The sequence below is a fragment of the Poecilia reticulata genome, chromosome 9 (assembly GCF_904066995.2).
Source record: "Poecilia reticulata chromosome 9, P_reticulata-male-v2, whole genome shotgun sequence".
NCBI classification, from domain to species: Eukaryota; Metazoa; Chordata; class Actinopteri; order Cyprinodontiformes; family Poeciliidae; genus Poecilia; species Poecilia reticulata.
Genome location: NC_088838.1, coordinates 16,595,089 through 16,612,513, shown reverse-complemented (window position 1 = coordinate 16,612,513; position 17,425 = coordinate 16,595,089). Strand labels below are relative to the sequence as shown.

Here is a 17,425-nt window from a genome sequence, read left to right as displayed (position 1 = left end):
AAGTCCCTCAGACAAACTGTAAAAGTTACATAAATAACCCTTCATATAATGTATTGCAGCATTTAATATTCATATTGTGACTTTCTGTCTTGTAGAGGAGGAGATCAGTAACATGAGAAGTGAACTGGATAAGTATGGTATTCAGATGCCAGCTTTCAGTAAAATTGGAGGTATTCTGGCCAATGAGCTTTCTGTGGATGAAGCTGCTTGTGAGTCATTGTTGCTTTTTAAGAATTTAATGACATATTAAATTAACTATACAACTAAGACTAATTATTTTAAACACACTTCTGCTGCAGTACATGCTGCTGTGATTGCCATCAATGAGGCAGTCGAGAGAGACCAGGCATTGGTGACGATGGGAGCGCTACAAAATCCCAACGCGATGCTGAGGAACACGCAGGAAGTCCTGGCTCAAGGCTACCAGGATACACTGAAGCAGGATAAGGCTCGGAAGCGAGATCAGTCATCAGGAAGGGTGAGAAGACAAACCTTTTACCTGATTTCATTGTTTTGTTTTGTAGCATTGTAGGTCTTGCTGTAAAAGATAGAAACTGTAGGTCTGTAACTTCTTGTTTAGAAATAGAAGTGCTTATCAGAAATGAGCCAAATTTGAATTAAACTCTAAAGTATATGAATCTGAACATTTAGGAGGAAACTTGTAATTATTTTTGTCTTACCAGTAGAAGTAGAGTGTTTGTCCTGCTGTGTCAGCTCAATTTTTCTCCAACTTGGCCCTTGTAATGTTTACTGACTAGTTCTAAAAAGGTTAATGTAAACATTTTTCTCATAAGTCATGTCAGTTTATGCTTTTTGGAACCGTTAAATTGTAAAGCGAATCCATCTGAAAATACAAAAATACAATTACTTCTTTCTTATTAGCATATTAGCAGCTGATATTATGTCTGCTTTCCATGGACTTGGTGCTAATAACCTTACTATAAGAATGTATACCTCTAGATATTTTGCTCTAAAGTCAAGTCAACAAAAAAAACTAGACAAAATTCACTGTTTTAGGCCATATAAGTGATTTTTTAAAATGAATTATATGAGGGATCACATAATTAAACTGAAGTAGTTTTTCACTCCGCATCCTCTGCTAGCACATTCCAGTCTCTGCAGTGTCAGCTGTATTTACCAGACTTTAGACCTCCACTGTGCCTCCCGTCTCGCCTCCCACTCTCTTTACAAATACTGTACAAACAGGAACTTTGCATTTTCTTCACATGACTTCAGATGTGATATGTGAAATATGAAAGCCACTGCAACTCCATGTGAACTACAGTTTATGGAACAAATGTAAAATAAATGTTAACCTGTATATATTTTTATTTTCTGTGTTAGCGATCTTCAGTTGCTACAGAAGAAAGAGATGTTTATGAGGAGCTGCTCACTCAGCAGGAAATCCAGACTTGCATTGATTGTGTCAACAGTAAGGATGTGCACACATGACATGCTTATGCTTCCCAAAGCATTTGTCTTTGCATGAAGTCATTATTCCCATGTATAAAATTGATCTACTTTTAAGTGAAACACAAAAAAATTTAATTGGATTTTTTTTTAATTTTATGTAATGTTGAATGAAAAGTCTGTTGTGCATAACTAAGTTTTGTCTCCAGCCCAGGCAGCAGTGCAGAACGTGAATGAAGCAGTGTTGCTCCAGGATGAAGCTGCTCTGCTGGCTGCTCTCAGACTTGAAGCCCTGTCCCTGCTGGGGGTCCAGGCTGCAAACAGTGGCTGGTATATGGAACATTTTACGGCTTACATCCAGCAAAAGTCAAAGGTACAATTATTTTTGAGTCATTTGCTGAAATTATTACATTTTAAGGCTTCAGAAGTCTTCTTTGCATGATTTTTATTTATTTTTTATTGCAGTTTTTAAAGAAACTGCAATAAAATGGTTGATGGAAGTTGTTCACTATGACCCTGAGTACAATCATTTGATTAAGTTAATGTTAAGATCTATGGGGAAAAAAACAACACCATTTTATAAATTTCACTGAATAAATACCACTGATTTGCAGAAATAATTAACTATAGGGTAAAAGTGTGAAAAATTCATAGCATAAAGCATTTTTATATATAGAAGTATAGTATCACAGTGAAAACAATAAAAGGGTTACTGGTACCCCTAACACTTTAAATTAAACATAACTACTGCAGATTTTTTAGATTATGCCTTCCTTTTTTATTTTAATCCAAGTTTTTAGAAACCTTTAATTAGTAATCAATCACTTTGTCTGACTGGGGTATAAATACAACCATGAACAGAGATACATCATTTCTATCTGCTGCCTGCTTGGCTGGATGATGATCCATGTTTATTCTGCCATTGCATACAGTGGGAAGGATCATGGAGAGCTCTGCATTTGAAAGCTGTAGCAAAGAGAGGCATCATATCATCCCCAAGTCTCCATAGTAACCATTAGAAATTGTCTACACATCTTTATATTTTTATCAAGAAAAAAAATATTCTGTTCCTCTAGCACAAGTGTACATTTCTAAAGTTTGTTAAACTCTTGTGGGTCTGTGAGATTAACAGTTTGTCAGGTGACATGAAGATTAAAATGCCAGATGCAAGAGGGGGACAGACCTTCTCTTGCTGATTTAACAAATGCTGAATAATTGAATTGTCTTACTAATATGTTTGAACCACAGAATGGAGGGAGGTCAGTCGTCCTGGACCAAGAAGAGATTCACAGAATTATCAGCACCTGCAATGATTTTGCTGAGGCAGAAAAACGAAGTGAGTCCAGTTCACAACTTACCCACTTTATTTCCAGGTGATAAAACTTAAGATTTTCTCAATAATTGCTAAATACAGAAACTGATTGCTAGTAAGGTTTAGTCAAATTCCCATCAATACTTATTTTCCTTTTTGTGTTTCTATGTGAGATTTAATGTTCACTCTACAAGAATAGGTCCAAGTCCTATTATTAAAAATGTATCTTTCTGCAACAACTTACTGAACAGAACTCGAGGCAGTTGCACGCATCAACACAGCCATTCGTCTGGGCAGTGCTGTGGAGACGGTGGAGGAGCTGCTGAACCCTGAGGCGCAGCTGCCAATCGTCTACCAGAGTGCTGCTAACCTGTATCAGGCTGAACTGTTCAGTTTGCAGCTACAAGGAGGACGGGTGAGTTTGAGTTTAATACTGCAGCTCTGTGCACATGTAAGTGCTAAAACACCGTTTCATTTAATAGCTTTTCTTTCATTTCAAAAAGGCAGCGTTTTTCAGTGATGATCTGTCGTTTGTGTCTTAACAGTCTGGACTGAGTCATGAGGAGCTCAGCGTCGCTGTGGAGATGCTGTCGGCTGTCGCGGTTCTAAACGAGGTGCTGGACACCAAAGACCCGCAGGCCGTTATTGAACAGCTGACAGACTCTCCTCTGGGCTTCACAAATATAGAGCATGACAACCTCAACAGGTATGACAGATGGGAGTAAATTACTGTAAAGTTTATTTTGTCAGGAAGATTTCTCCGTGGGTGGTTTTTTGGAGATCAGTAGACGTTTGCCAACCCCTGGTTACAGTGGAAATGAGTGGATTTTAGAAGAGGAGGGAATTATCCATCCATCCATCCATCTTCTTGCACCCTTGTCCCTTAGTGGGGTTGGGAAGGTTGCTGGTGCCCATCTCCAGCTAACGTTTCGGGCGAGAGGCGGGGTACACCCTGGACAGGTTGCCAGTCTGTCGCAGGGCAACACAGAGACACACAGGACAAACAACCATGCACACACACACTCACACCTAGGGGCAATTTGGAGAGGCCAATTAACCTGACAGTCATGTTTTTGGACTGTGGTAGGAAACCGGAGTACCCGGAGAAAACCCACACATGCACAGGGAGAACATGCAAACTCCATGCAGAAAGACCCCAGGCCGGGAATCGAACCCAGAACCTTCTTGCTGCAAGGCAACAGCTCTACCAACTGTGCCACTGTGCAGCCTAGGAGGGAATTATTTTCTGAAAATTGTTTTAGAACCTTTAGAAGGATCCAAATACAATTTATGATTCCTCTGTGGAATCTATTTTAAATTCCACATAACTCTTCTTCATAGGTACGCTGACATGCTAATTGAAGAGCGAGCTGAGACGCTTTCCAAGAGCCAAGAGTTTCTCACTTGGAATGATGTTCAGAAATGCATCGACATGGTTAACATTCAGGTCCAAGAGGAGCATGAACGTAAGAAATACTCATTTTTGGTTCTAGTTTTTTCCTTTTAATAATTAACCCGTGTAACCCTGTGTTAACATTGTTTTTAAGCATCCAGGGATGTTTAAAAGAAAATAGACTTTGATGGGTTTTTTTCTCAAACTTTCAGGTATAATAGCTATTGCAGAGATTAATGAGGCCCTCAACTCGGGGGATCATCAGCAGACTCTTGCAGCTCTGCTTCTCCCTACAGCCAAGCTGACAGGAGTAAACCCGGCCACATCGAAGCACTACCATGATGTCCTTCATTATTCTAAACATCTTCTCTGCCAGGTAACATAACAACCACCTTGATCAAAATATTTTAGTTATTTGGAAACTGGCTTTTGAGGCCTTCAAGTGCATATGAAAGATTTAGCTTGGTGCAGCTTAAATCTGCAGGTTTTTAAAACTTCATCCACATAACTTACTGCACGAAACACATGTTGTGTTTTTATTAGCTGTTTCCAGAAAATCATCGCCAACAGAAAGCTGAAAAACATCCGTCTGTGTGTATTTAATCTAGATAATGTTTTCAACTCAACCCCAGGTGTCCCCACTGGAATGAGTTACTTAATTTAATACTTTTTTGTATTATTGAAATTCATTTAATATGGCTGTATTACTGGCAAAATAAAACTTTACAGATTTTTTTGTCACAATGATTGATATATTTGACAAAAGAGTGGTTTTCCTCTTCTCTCTTCTCTACAACACTCAAGGAAGCGGTCTTCTTTTTTCCATCCTGTTAGAGATAGAAATGTCCAGTGTCATGCTATAACTGCTGGCCTCCGTAGTATCCTATTACAAGAGATGAATTGTATCTCTGAGTCTCCTGTCAAGGAAAGGAGCATGCACAGGAAGGGATCCAGGCAACTGTGGAAACAGCAGAGACAAACTGCTAATCTATAGTATCCATACAGTGTGTCATCCCCACTGGAAAACAGGCGGATGTAGTGGGCAGCATGCAGAACACCACTGGGGAGAAAACACACCAGGAAGATGATAAAAACCAGAGTGCTCACTCTGGTGAACAATTTCCAGTCGCAGGAACTTTGCTCCAGGTGGTAAATCACGGCGACGTGGGTGTAAATACAAACCATGAACGGCAGTAAGAAGCCTAGAAAAACTAGGATCAGTTTGCACAGCACCAGCGGCGAATGGGAGGGTTCTTCTAGAGGAAGTACATCATGGCACGTCGTAATCTCCAGCCTTCTGATGTGGTAGCTCTGCTTGACCAGCAGCTCAGGCACGATAGCTGCTCCATACAGAAGCCACACGACCACACACATCCACACTGCCAGGCTGGTTTTAGCCATCCTTCTGTACAGAAATGGCTTGACCACGGCCAGATAGCGCTTCAAGCTGATGCACGCGATGGTCTGAGCCGAGCAGTAAACGTTTCCAAAAAATAAAGCCGTAATAAGCCGACAGGAGATTTCACCAAATATCCAGTTGTTTCCGCTTAGGTGGTAGTGAACTCGCAGAGCAAGAGACAGGATGAGCAGCAGGTCCGACAGGGCCAGGTTCAGGTACAGAACCACTGTGGATAAAGTCTTTGAAGTGAGTCTGACTCTGAGGAACGCCAGAATGTAGGTGTTGGATGGGATTCCCACGAGGATCGTTAGGATGTATGATGAAGGTATGATCCAAGTGCTGATGGCCCCAGTGGTGTATGCTACCACTGGGCCCTCGGGTTCCACATCCAGGTGAGGGACGATGGTGGAGCTGAAAAGGTCAAGCTGCTGGATTGTGTCGTTGGATTTATCGAAGAATCCCTTCAAACTCTTTGGTGGAGCAGTCTGTCTCCCTTTTCCTATATTGAAAGAAAAAACATATCAATAGTTTAATTAAGTCTTATGAAAGCAATCCTGAACTTGAAATTGTTGTTTTAGTCCTCATAATTCATGTCGTTTATGGTCTTGTTAAATCATAGATACCTTAAAGTTATGCACAACATCATTCCTACTCCCAGCAGCTTTCCTACAGAAACATATTTCTGTAGGAAATGCATCTCTCAGAAAACAGTAAACGTGTATATATATATTTTTTACAAATGTAATTACTTACCTTTGACCTGACTGGTCAGAGCCACCATTAAACATAACAGGAGTCCCCTCAGAAGGTTAGCCATAACGCTATCAGACTGATTTCCCACGCTTTCCAAAGCTCTTGTTCTTGATGATGGTTCCCTTCAGCAGTTCTCCACTGGTGAAATTTGCTCTTCTACATCTCTGCAGCTCAAAAAGTTTAATCAATCGTTGTTTGTTCTCCAGTTCAGCTCTTCATTTGTCTGTGTGGCTTGCTTATCGGTGCGTGATGTTGTGAGCGCTTTTCCTGCTCTGGCCTGAAAATTGAATTCCCTTCTGCCTGCGTCAGGAACTTCCCTCTGACTCACAAAGGGTGTGGAGTGGCTTTGTGCCTGCCTATCAACAACTGTGAACAATAAGCAAATGACTATTTCTTTCAGTATTTTTTTAATAAGGTTTGGGTTGTTTTTAAATTTTTCATTTTTTGCTGTTTATTATTGTTTCTGGACTATAGAATAATATAATCCTTTTTTTTTGTTTTTCTGGAAAGATTAAAAATTTTCCAATGGAAAGCAACACAATTGTGAACGGTGAATTTGGATACTTGCTGATCTCTCAGCTTTAGTCGCACTGTTGAGTTTGTTAAATTCAGACAAACAAACGGCAGCTGTTTGCTGTCTTGCGGTTTTATAACAGTTACTTCCTTTCTCAGGAATCTGTGGTCAAGGAGTAACCTTTGACTCAAACAGGGGTCTCTAAAATTAGCCTGAAAGGAAACGGCCTCTAAGCTGTGTAAACAAAGTTTGTACTGAGGGGATCAACAAGGAGTCATATTTTCTCGTTTTTGAGATCCCTCAGTTGATTATCATGTAGTTACTGTGATGCAGTAAAATATAATCTGCTTTGTGCATTAAAATGCCATACTGCAGATGCACTGATCAGAATTTTGTCACCGATTTCTGATCTCTAGTTTTTGTAAACTTTTGACCTGCCAATACCAATTTTAGCAGATTGCTGTTTAAAAACGATCTAAAAACTCATTTATATTATTTTACCAGCATACCAGTAGTGAGCTAAAAATTATGAAACTGAATAGCTTTCTAGTGGCCTGCTTAAAGTCTTGTACTCTATTGCTCTCTCTCTCTTTCTGAATAGACAGCAGAGATGTCTTGATATGTCAGAAAATAGTTTAAATGGCTTCTGACATTTCCTCTGACTCGATTTTAAACACATAACCAATGCAGAATGAGGCTAAATCTGAGTCGTTTTTTCCCCAGTAACTGTGTCAAGATGTTGCTGTCAGTACAGCTAGTTTGTGGTCAGATGTTCTGATCACAGACTGAAAACAAGTTTGGATATTTCAGTTTCCAACCAGCTAATCACCAGTCAGAGAGAGTTGAGCTGGAAATTGTCCGATTTGCATTTCTAACCTGAACAGAAAATTAATTTAGAGTTTGAATTTTATTTGACTTAAAACCTTGTATATTTTTAATGAACTTGGTGCAGTTTGAAAACTGAAGTGACCTTTGAGCTTTTTCCTTATTGTAGAGCTCTGGAGATGAATCGGCAGTGCTCTGGTTGGACCAAATCCAAGAAGCTATCCTAACAGCCAATCAGGATGAAGAAGAAGCCCTCACCAGTATGCATCAGCGGTTTTGGGTCCCTCATGAACATCTAAACTAGTTAATTGTTAACTAGTTAATTTCTCTGTGTGCCAGTCACACCTGAGTGTGTAGACTGAAGTTTTTTTCAGTTTGGTTTTGATAAAATAACCAGCATATTTTATTGAGTTTTTGAATCTCTACAAAATTCAATAGCTTACACAACTGCTTCAAATTCTGGCATAAAATTAAATACATTATTCTAAACTTTTCTACACACTGGCTAAACATTTGTTGTTTTAAACCTTTTGTGTTCATGACTTATCTTGTGTTGCTTCACCTTTAACATACCCAACCCTGTTTCCTGCAGTGAATTGGTTTTTATTCAGTTGATCCTTCCTCTACCTGATCTTGTATGTTTCTAGTGGCTGGAGCTGTTGCTCATATTAACATGACTGTGGAGGAGGGAGACTCCCAGAAGACCTTGCAAGCTTTGCAGATCCCCAGTGCAGGACTGAGAGCGGTGCATCCCGACTGTGCTGACGCATACCAGGCTGAACTGGCTCAGAGACAAACGGCAAATGCTAGTAAAGGTAAAGAAGCAGGCGTCATGTAGTAGAAGAAAATAAATTAAACTTTCACCCTCGTTCTGCTAAGTTCTATGATCTATGCTAAGCAAAACGTAACCGTCAGTCTATCCCGTGTTTTCTACTTCCTGCAGTAAGAATGTTCATGTAAAAGAGACAGTTTAAGAAAAAGCATGACTCTAACCCTGAATAAACAGGGTATAAATAGAGCTCATAAAACCAGCAAAATGAAGTTTGAGTAATCGCATGTTGATATTTTTACATTCTTATGTTTTATACTAAATTGATGGATTCAGAGGAGATTAATTGCTCTGCCTGTAATTATATTTTATATTCAATTTAAATTAATATTTCATCAAAACTCACTTAATGTATTTTTTCATAGCTCTGGTTGAGAACAGTTGAGTGTGAAAAGAAAAATCCAAAATCAAATCAACAACCATTCAAAATGCAAACAAACATTTAAATATCAAAGCTAAAGTCTGGGAAAATGTTCATAAAACCTGCTAGATCATGATTTATTTTTAATTCTCCCAGAACGTTTATTACAAATTTTACTCTGTGCTTTAAGTATCCTCATCAGTTTCATGTTACCTAGATTTGTTTGGAGACATGTTGTTATAACATTTACTGTATCACCATGAAAGATGCTGATTGTTGGATAAACTGATCCAGAAGCAGTAGAAATTTGTGAAATATTGAATTGTCTACTTTGCTCTAGGCAGCAGTGATGGAGTTTGGGTCAAACACAGCATCAAGGACAGGTACGACTACTTCTACAATCTGGAGTCGGGGCAGGGCAGCTGGGAAGAGCCTGAAGGATTTGAACAGAAGGCAGATCAACTCAGCAAAGAGGAGATTCAGGTACAACTCTATGGTTTTAGCAACCAATAACATTTTACACAACCAAGTAAGGACACTTAATTGTTGTATTCACAAAGATTCAGTAGTGAGGCTGCTACTCAGATTGACAGGAACATTGGTCTCACTACTTCTGGCACTGACAAAACTTGTTTTCCTCCTTTCTGTCAGAGTGTAGTCAACTATCTGACTGCAGAATATAACCGGGAGCAGCTATGGTTGGCAAATGAATCCTTCGTCACCCAGCTGCAGGCAAGGATCAGAGGTCACCTGGCCAGAAAAAAGTATTTGCAGAGGATGGAGTTTCTTCGCCAACAAGAACCTCATGTAGTTAAAATCCAGGTAATGAAATTTCAGAAGGTAGAGCATGGACTATTTTTGCTTTTATCTTTCAATATAGTAGTGTTCATGGACCAGCTGATGAAGCTCACATTTCAGCTTATGTGCAGGGGTGGGCAACTCCAGGCCTCGAGGGCCGGGCTCCTGCAACTTTTAGAAGTCTCTACTTCAACACACCTGAGTCAAATAATGAGGTCGTTAGCAGGACTCTGGAGAACCTGACTTCACTTAGGAGGTGATTCAGCTGTTGGACTCAAGTGTGTTGGACCAGGGAGACGTCTAAGAGTTGAAGGACACCGGCCCTCGAGCAATCCCTATAACAGGATTGCCCACCCATGTTATAGGGGACGATATAATAAGAATGCATTCGTATTATTGTTTAGAAGGCTATATGTCTGCTATTATACAAAACTATTACATACAGTGGCAATGAAAAGCTTACTAACACTTACATGGGCATGAATTTTATACCTTTAGGTATACTCTTCAACAATCTTTTTTTAGTGGTAGATTGTATTGCTGCCTCATAGCATTTTTGTCTCTGACTATAAAAACACATGAGGTGTTTGGTTTGTTCTGTGGGCAGCTGCAAATTTAGGTCGTGCTTAAATCTGTCCATTTTAGACCAAAAGATTCTGTTTTGATCTTCAGCCTTTCAGATCTGTGGTGATGTAAAACTGTCCTTCCTGTTTAAAGTGATGCTGATGTTCCATATTCTCCCATTTTACCATTAGCTAGGGTTATTTCCTGATCCAGGATTCGAATGCATAAAGACTGATTGACATTAGGTTTCTGGAAAAGCCCTGACCTTGATGATGGATCATAATTTATGAACTTTGCTTCCAAGTTGAATCTGTGCAAACAGCCTTTCCACTTCTGTTTAGAAGAGTGGTCATCCAAATATGCATCCAGAATTATACATATTGTGTACAATAAATTAAAATTGATTCAAGTACATTAATCGACCATTTCACCCTGAAAAACATTTGACTCATAACGAGTGCATGTAAACCCTTTTCTGATGCAGTTGAGTTGCCGTCTCCGAAACTTGTAAATCCTGATACATTTGTTGACCATTTCACCACATATACATTTTATATTTGTTACATTTTAAACAGATTTGATAAATTGCTTTGGCTTTTATAGGTTTAAAAAAGACCTATAACATTAAGAGTGTTTGTCCCTTTCCACCTTCGCCAGCTGATCATGTGATGCCATTTATTAAATGTTTCTTTTATTTTAATGCATCTTTTTCTATTTTTAGGCTTGCTTCAGAGGTTATAAACAGAGGAAAATCTACATAGCTAGGATCAATTTGCTTCAGAAAAGTGTTGCATCTGTGGTCAAGGTAATTTTTTACTGTTAATAGTATTGCCTTAATTTTTTATTTTTAAAATACATCCGTAATTAATTATACAATTGCTAACCCCCCCCCCTCACCCCCCCAAAAAATACAACTATATCAGCAATATCTGTATGGCATCAGATATTTATGACTTGGTAAAAAAAGTGTACTTAAATAAAAAATTTTCCAATAAACCTGATGACATATTCTGCTGTTTTCAGATTCAGTCTATTGTGAAAATGTGGAAAGCAAAACGCAAGTATAATCAAAGGCTGCAATTCTTCAGAGACCATGTGAGTGATCATAGTTCACAGATGTGTTTTTGAATTTCCGTACATTTTTCCTTCTGTTAATATCACTCTGCTCTCTCTGTGTATAGGAAAAAGAAATTGTGAAAATCCAGGCTTTCCTAAAGGCAAACAAAGCAAGAGATGACTACAGAACCCTAAGTGAGTCAATAATACATTTATACTTTTTAATCACAGCACCTTGTTTACCACTGCAGCTGAGCTTTTTTGTGAAGTTATAAATGCTTTATTTTTGTCAAAGTTCTTAGTTAAATTCATATTTTCTTGGTCTAACTAAATAAACATGAATATAAAAGAAATCCCCAGTGGTTCTGGATGATATTGTAGATGCTAAAGTATTTAATATACAGCCGTATAAAACATCTTGAGTGACTGTGAAGCAAAACCTATTCAAGGTTTTTATTTTTGGGAGATTCACATGGTAGAATTGGAGCTTTAAGATTTAACACGTGGGATCAATTACTCAAATTAAATGATCAAGTATGTTCTAATGTTTTCTTACACTTGTGACTCTTTGTATGTGAAACATTAATAACAGTAGAACCACTAAAAGGAAACCGCGGTTCTTGTTTTAAACATTTTAGCTGGAGCCAGTGATCCTCCGCTGTCGGTGGTCCGAAAGTTTGTCCACTTGTTGGAGCAGAGCCCCCTGGACCTGCAGGAGGAACAAGAAGTGACTCAGCTCAGGGAAGAAGTCGTCACAAAAATCCGCTCCAACCAACAGATGGAGAAAGACTTGAATCTGATGGACATTAAGATCGGACTGCTGGTGAAGAACAGGATCACCCTGCAGGTTGAGAACTTTTAATGAAACTGTTTGGTTAATTACACTGGACTGGAAGTATAACATGTATTCATTTAATTTATTTATTGTACAGGATGTCGTTTCACATAATAAGAAAATGAAGAACAAGAAAAATAAAACAAGCAAAGATGACCAGACGGCTGGAGACGGACTTGGGATTAAAGGTCTCAATAAAGGCAAAAGAAGGAAACTAGAAGCTTACCAACATCTCTTTTATCTGCTGCAGGTATGGTGGCTCTGCAGCTTAAACAAATGAATTTGAATTATGCAGTGGCAAAAAAAAGCTTACCTTTTTTCTATTCAAACAAACTAATTATAATTTTTTTAATCCACCACTCTGTTTCAGACGATTCCCTCCTACCTGGCTAAACTGATCTTCCAAATGCCTCAAAACAAATCGACAAAATTCATGGACACAGTGATCTTCACTTTGTATAACTATGCTTCCAACCAAAGAGAGGAGTACCTGCTGCTCAAGCTCTTCAAGACTGCACTGGAAGAAGAGATCAAGTGAGAACTTTAACTCTGACCTAGAGATCATAATCTCAAATTTGCAGCCAATGATCCTCATTTATTGAATGTGTGTACTAAAGTAGTTGTATGCTGACACGACTAGATATTAAGCAATATCTGCAGAGATTTTGTGTGAAAAGCTACATCACACATAACATCTATCATTTATTGGAGTCACAAAATTTGTGTGGGTTGGGCGCATGAAACTGTGAACAAGTATCAACATCCATTTTGTCATACCTTGTGATTGGCTACTAAATTCACACAATTCCTCAATAATTTGTTTTTTTTATTCTTATTTCTGAAGCAGTTTCTATCATGGGTCATTTTGTGTTTGTCTCAGTTCTAAGGTGGATCAGATCCAGGACATAGTGACGGGGAATCCTACAGTCATCAAAATGGTGGTGAGCTTCAACAGAGGGGCACGAGGCCAGAACACCCTCAGGCAACTGCTGGCTCCAGTAGTCAAAGAAATTATTGATGACAAGAGTTTAGGAATCAACACCAATCCTGTGGATGTGTACAAAGCCTGGGTCAACCAGCTGGAGACGGTGACTGGAGAGGCCAGGTAGGAGCAAAGACGACGGGTGAAAGGCTTAGCTTTAATTGGGTGCAAGTTGCCTTTGTTTGTCCTTTGAATGCATAGAATGTCCTATTAATGCTTAGCAGGCAGCCATTGCTTTTAGCCAATTAGATTCTTAAAAAAAAAGAAAAAAAGATAATGAACCATTATTAATGCTCAAACAGTTCTTAAACCTGCTTTTCGTTGCTACCCTTTAGCAAGCTGCCATATGAGGTGACTCCTGAGCAGGCCATGTCCCATGAGGAAGTGCGCAACAGGCTGCAGGCCTCCAGTGTGGTTCTTCGGTCTGCAACAGATAAGATGTTGAATTCCATTGTGTCCTCGCTGGATAATATCCCGTAAGTTTCAAGATCTGTTAACCATAACTCTCGTCTTTTAACCTTTTTTGTGTGACAAATCTGCATGTTTGTGACTGTTTGTGAATCTCCTTTATTTGCTGTGGTATGCGTCTGTCTTTATGAGGTCATTTTATTTATGCTTTTGTTGCCCCTTATCTTCCTTTTGTTCAGAAGGCTCTGCTCTTTGCCAGGTCAAATCTGCCTTGTTAAATAAAGTTAAGATAAAAATAAACACAATTTTCCTCTTTTTCATCTTGCTAAGCATTTGAAATTTTTTTCTTAGCTTTTGTTTTTATTTTGACGCATTTTGTTTTTAATTGCAAATATTTTTGCACTTGTTGCTAAGGTCTGACCAACCTTTTAGGGAAATTATTGCAGAGTTAAGAACTCTGCATTGTGTCTGTTCTCTAAACTTTACCACCAGGTGGTGCTGTTTCACTAATGGCAGAGTAGAAGGAGAAAACACTGAAACCCTTCACATACTTGAAGAGCTAATTGTAGTTTTAAAGGGCCATATACCTCCTCAGTTTCCCTCTTGCTGGGCTTGTTTCACCATTTGCCTTATTGCATGTAGCTGCATGTTGTTTTGTGTTTGACGTCCTACCAATGCTTTTTTTTGTTTTGCATGCAGTTATGGCATGAGATACATAGCAAAGGTTTTGAAGAACAGCCTCCATGAAAAGTTTCCAGAAGCCTCAGAGGATGAGCTGCTGAAGGTAGAAGCATTAAAATGTCGAAATCAAATCACAGATAAACAGTGTTGATACTTGATTTGTGACCTATTTTCTGTATTAGATTGTGGGAAACCTGCTGTACTACCGCTACATGAACCCAGCCATCGTGGCACCGGATGGCTTTGACATCATCGACGTGTCAGCAGGAGGCCAGCTTCACGTCGACCAGCGACGCAACTTGGGATCCGTTGCGAAGATGCTGCAGCACGCTGCCGCGAACAAGCTGTTTGAGGGCGAGAATGAACATATGACACCAATGAACAACTACATATCTCAGACGTATGAGAAGTTTAGGTAAGACGGATTAGATGAAGGTGCCTAACCTTGCTGTACTGGGAGAGATTTGTGTGACTTTATGGCCATATTCCAAAAAATTCTGTCAGAGGAAAAACACAAGTTGCAAAAAAGAATTGACCTTTCTACAAAAACAAGGTCAGGAATAATAAAAAAATGTGACACAGTGGATGCAGAGGTAACCCTGACAACAGAAATAACTATGTGCCGTTTCAGCAGATTTTAGGCAGTCATCTGTCAACATTAACTTCACTTCCAGATGGGAAAGAGAACAATGCGTGTATGTGTGTGTGCTGCCATCTGCCCCACTTTGAAAAGTAACTGACTCATCTTTACTGGAAATCCACTTTCGACCCAATTTTCTGGGAATCTTTCAGTTCGAACTATTCACCCTGTCTGGAAAATAGATTATCAGATGTTTTGTTGATTGATGTTTTTTTATTCTAGTGTTATGTTGTTTACTTTAACTCTACAATATGTTGGTGTCTAAGGCAACCTAACTATTGATCTTCTCCATCAGGTTATTTTTCCAGGCTGCATGCGACGTCCCTGAACCAGAGGAGAAGTTTAATGTTGACGAATATTCAGACATGGTGACTCTGAGCAAACCAGTCATCTACATCTCAATAGAGGAAATCATCAACACTCATTCGGTAAACCCTGATAAAACGCACAGATCCTTCAAAAAATAAAAAAAAAATCCTGTACTGCATCAGTAGGCTGCTTCCTTTGTTATATTTCCTCAAGCTTTCCTTGGAAAACAATTAAAAATTTGGGATAAAGCTAGCTGTGTTCTTTGTCATAAGATTTGCTCTACACAGGAACTACATTGAGATAATTGTTAAAACTGATGGGTTTTTTTTCACATTAGGACAACTTCATAAAATATTCATTCACTATAATATTTAGGGAACAAATAAATTTGAGTGGAAACATGTATTCCCTGTATATCCATTGCTTTAACATTCATTGCTCAACTATTAAAATATGAAGTAGTTTACATCCATGTTAACATCTTGATTTTCAATTCCAGCAACCTTGGGAGCACTCTGTCTATTTACCTGGTTCTTTGTGCTTTCTCTGTTCTTTAAGTAGCTAACTGCAGGCGTGTAGATAAATAAAACCCCATATCTGTTTTTACACAGCTGCTTCTGGAACACCTGGAGGCCATCTCTCCAGACCGAAACGACTTGTTGCATGAGCTGCTGCAGGACCTGGGAGATGTGCCTGATGTAGATACTTTGCTCGGTATTGTAACAAATGACCATTTTATTTAATTCCAGTTTGTCCACATTTTGCCTGGATTCACTAACATGCTGCTTTATATTTTCAGGTGAAGGCGCCGTAGACCCAGATGACCCAAACAGAGAAGTGGCTCTGAGCCAGCTGGCAAAGACTGAGATTTCTCTAACATTAACCAACAAGTTTGAGCTGCTAGAAGGAGACGACAAAGACTTGAAGACTCTCATGACAAAGTAAATTTATTGTTGGAACTGTGCTAGAAAAACTGAGCATAATAATTTTTCAAGTATGTTGTACTTGAAATTATTTCATTCTGAGGCTTCAGACTTTGGACGCTGCCGTGGTTATAGAACCGTTGCCATGAATCGCACTTAGTCAGCGCTACTCTGTTAATATTCTGTAATCCACTGACTGTATTAGAACAGTTAGTGCGTCTTTGCGGTTGTCACTCAGTCACATATCTTTGTTGTCTTTCCTGCTCCTCTATCATGTCCTGTCACAGAGGAAGGAGTAACAAGGTTAGGACTATCTACCCTGTAAACCTGCATCCGTTTGGCCTGCTTTCTGAAAAAATCCACTGCAGTGTTGCTCTTTTCCTTGTTTTCCCAGCAATATTAAAATATTCCTTTTTCTGACTGAATACACATACCTATTAAAAAAGCAAAAAAGACTATCTTACCATGTAGAATGCAAAACAAAGCATTAATTTTACCAAAGTAGCAACTTGTCATCAGCCTTGTTTTTGTTTACCTTGGAAAAAATAGTAACTAAAATACAATCAATAAAAAGGTAAAGTAATAAAGCTTAAGCTAAGACTAGTGACAAGATATCACTCCAGTAACGCTTAAAATATGAAGTACTTTAATTAAGCAAGGCTGATCTAAGTGCTGCACTGGACAACCAACAACCAGGAAAAGCCCAGACCAAAAAGATAAAACAAACATAAGAGACATGAAACATTTTTTTAATAAAACACTAAACAAGAACTTTATAATAATTAGGCCACAGTCAAAGCCTGAAAAATAAGTGAGATTTAATACAGTTCCTGTTTGACATACGAGTAATCCACAATTTAGATCATTACCAAGACCATAAGTTAAGTCTTGTTCTAATCCAAACTAGCATTTTGTTTAATCTAAAGTTGCTTCTTTTTTGTTTCTCAGGACAAAGAAGCTGATAGTTGATGTGGTTTGGATTCAGCATGGAGAGACGTTACCAGAAATACTTGAGACCCCAGCTACTTCACCACAGGTCACATGTTTTCTTATTTAAACTCCAAATATTGTTTACCAAAAGGAAACATTTTATGCAGTTTGCATTATTCATTCTCTCTTGCAGCATAGTGCGATAACTTTTTTTGAACCTTTGTTTCTGAAGGAGTCGGAGCATACAAAGATTGTGCAGCGCAGGGCGGACCAGGATGCTCAGACACCAGAGGGACTGAAAAGCAGTCCAGCCGTGTTGGAGGACAGTCAGCTGCCTCTGGAGCAGAAGAAGAGGAAAATCTTGAGGAATCTCCGTAACCTTGAGCAGGCTGGACTCGTCACCGCCAGTAACAAATACCAGGACCTTATAAACGACATAGCGAAGGTTTAAAAGCACTTAACCCTTTTTTTTGTCTGAAAATAACACAAAGCCGTATCAGAAT

At 38.9% G+C, this 17,425-nt stretch overlaps 2 protein-coding genes across 3 annotated transcripts in view; one reads left to right on the top strand and one right to left on the bottom strand.

Annotated features, from left to right (window-relative positions):
* The window catches only part of iqgap2 (IQ motif containing GTPase activating protein 2), a 36,336-nt gene that overhangs the window by 16,744 nt on the left and 2,167 nt on the right, over positions 1-17,425 (top strand). Inside the window, exons 7-34 of the mRNA XM_008418867.3 lie at positions 96-209; positions 300-478; positions 1,345-1,432; positions 1,620-1,783; positions 2,659-2,746; positions 2,974-3,137; positions 3,268-3,428; positions 4,064-4,188; positions 4,328-4,491; positions 7,776-7,866; positions 8,254-8,421; positions 9,137-9,279; positions 9,448-9,618; positions 10,880-10,963; positions 11,182-11,253; positions 11,340-11,409; positions 11,853-12,061; positions 12,147-12,299; positions 12,420-12,583; positions 12,930-13,154; positions 13,367-13,507; positions 14,139-14,223; positions 14,303-14,535; positions 15,056-15,188; positions 15,681-15,783; positions 15,869-16,010; positions 16,941-17,028; positions 17,155-17,367. Of these exons, the coding sequence (XP_008417089.1) occupies positions 96-209; positions 300-478; positions 1,345-1,432; positions 1,620-1,783; positions 2,659-2,746; positions 2,974-3,137; positions 3,268-3,428; positions 4,064-4,188; positions 4,328-4,491; positions 7,776-7,866; positions 8,254-8,421; positions 9,137-9,279; positions 9,448-9,618; positions 10,880-10,963; positions 11,182-11,253; positions 11,340-11,409; positions 11,853-12,061; positions 12,147-12,299; positions 12,420-12,583; positions 12,930-13,154; positions 13,367-13,507; positions 14,139-14,223; positions 14,303-14,535; positions 15,056-15,188; positions 15,681-15,783; positions 15,869-16,010; positions 16,941-17,028; positions 17,155-17,367 (3,935 nt within the window). The remainder of the gene's footprint in view (positions 1-95; positions 210-299; positions 479-1,344; positions 1,433-1,619; positions 1,784-2,658; positions 2,747-2,973; positions 3,138-3,267; positions 3,429-4,063; positions 4,189-4,327; positions 4,492-7,775; positions 7,867-8,253; positions 8,422-9,136; positions 9,280-9,447; positions 9,619-10,879; positions 10,964-11,181; positions 11,254-11,339; positions 11,410-11,852; positions 12,062-12,146; positions 12,300-12,419; positions 12,584-12,929; positions 13,155-13,366; positions 13,508-14,138; positions 14,224-14,302; positions 14,536-15,055; positions 15,189-15,680; positions 15,784-15,868; positions 16,011-16,940; positions 17,029-17,154; positions 17,368-17,425) is intronic.
* f2rl2 (coagulation factor II (thrombin) receptor-like 2) lies at positions 2,757-6,555 on the bottom strand. 2 transcript variants are annotated; one of them, XM_008418866.3, is made up of 3 exons: positions 6,268-6,555; positions 5,298-6,013; positions 4,978-5,175 (listed from the first exon to the last, which is right to left on the bottom strand). In XM_008418866.3, the coding sequence occupies exons 1-3, from the start codon at positions 6,329-6,331 to the stop codon at positions 5,125-5,127; spliced, it is 831 nt and encodes a 276-aa protein (XP_008417088.1). In that variant the 5' UTR covers positions 6,332-6,555; the 3' UTR covers positions 4,978-5,124. The 2 variants fall into 2 exon arrangements, with proteins under 2 accessions (XP_008417087.1, XP_008417088.1); XM_008418865.2 differs by having other exon boundaries at positions 2,757-6,013.

Coding starts and splice junctions, on each gene's coding strand:
- f2rl2 (XM_008418865.2), bottom strand. CDS start 6,331: ATGGCTAACCTTCTGAGGGGACTCCTGTTATGTTTAATGGTGGCTCTG. Junction 6,014..6,267: donor TCTGACCAGTCAGGTCAAAG/GTAAGTAATTAC, acceptor CTTTCAATATAG/GAAAAGGGAGACAGACTGCT.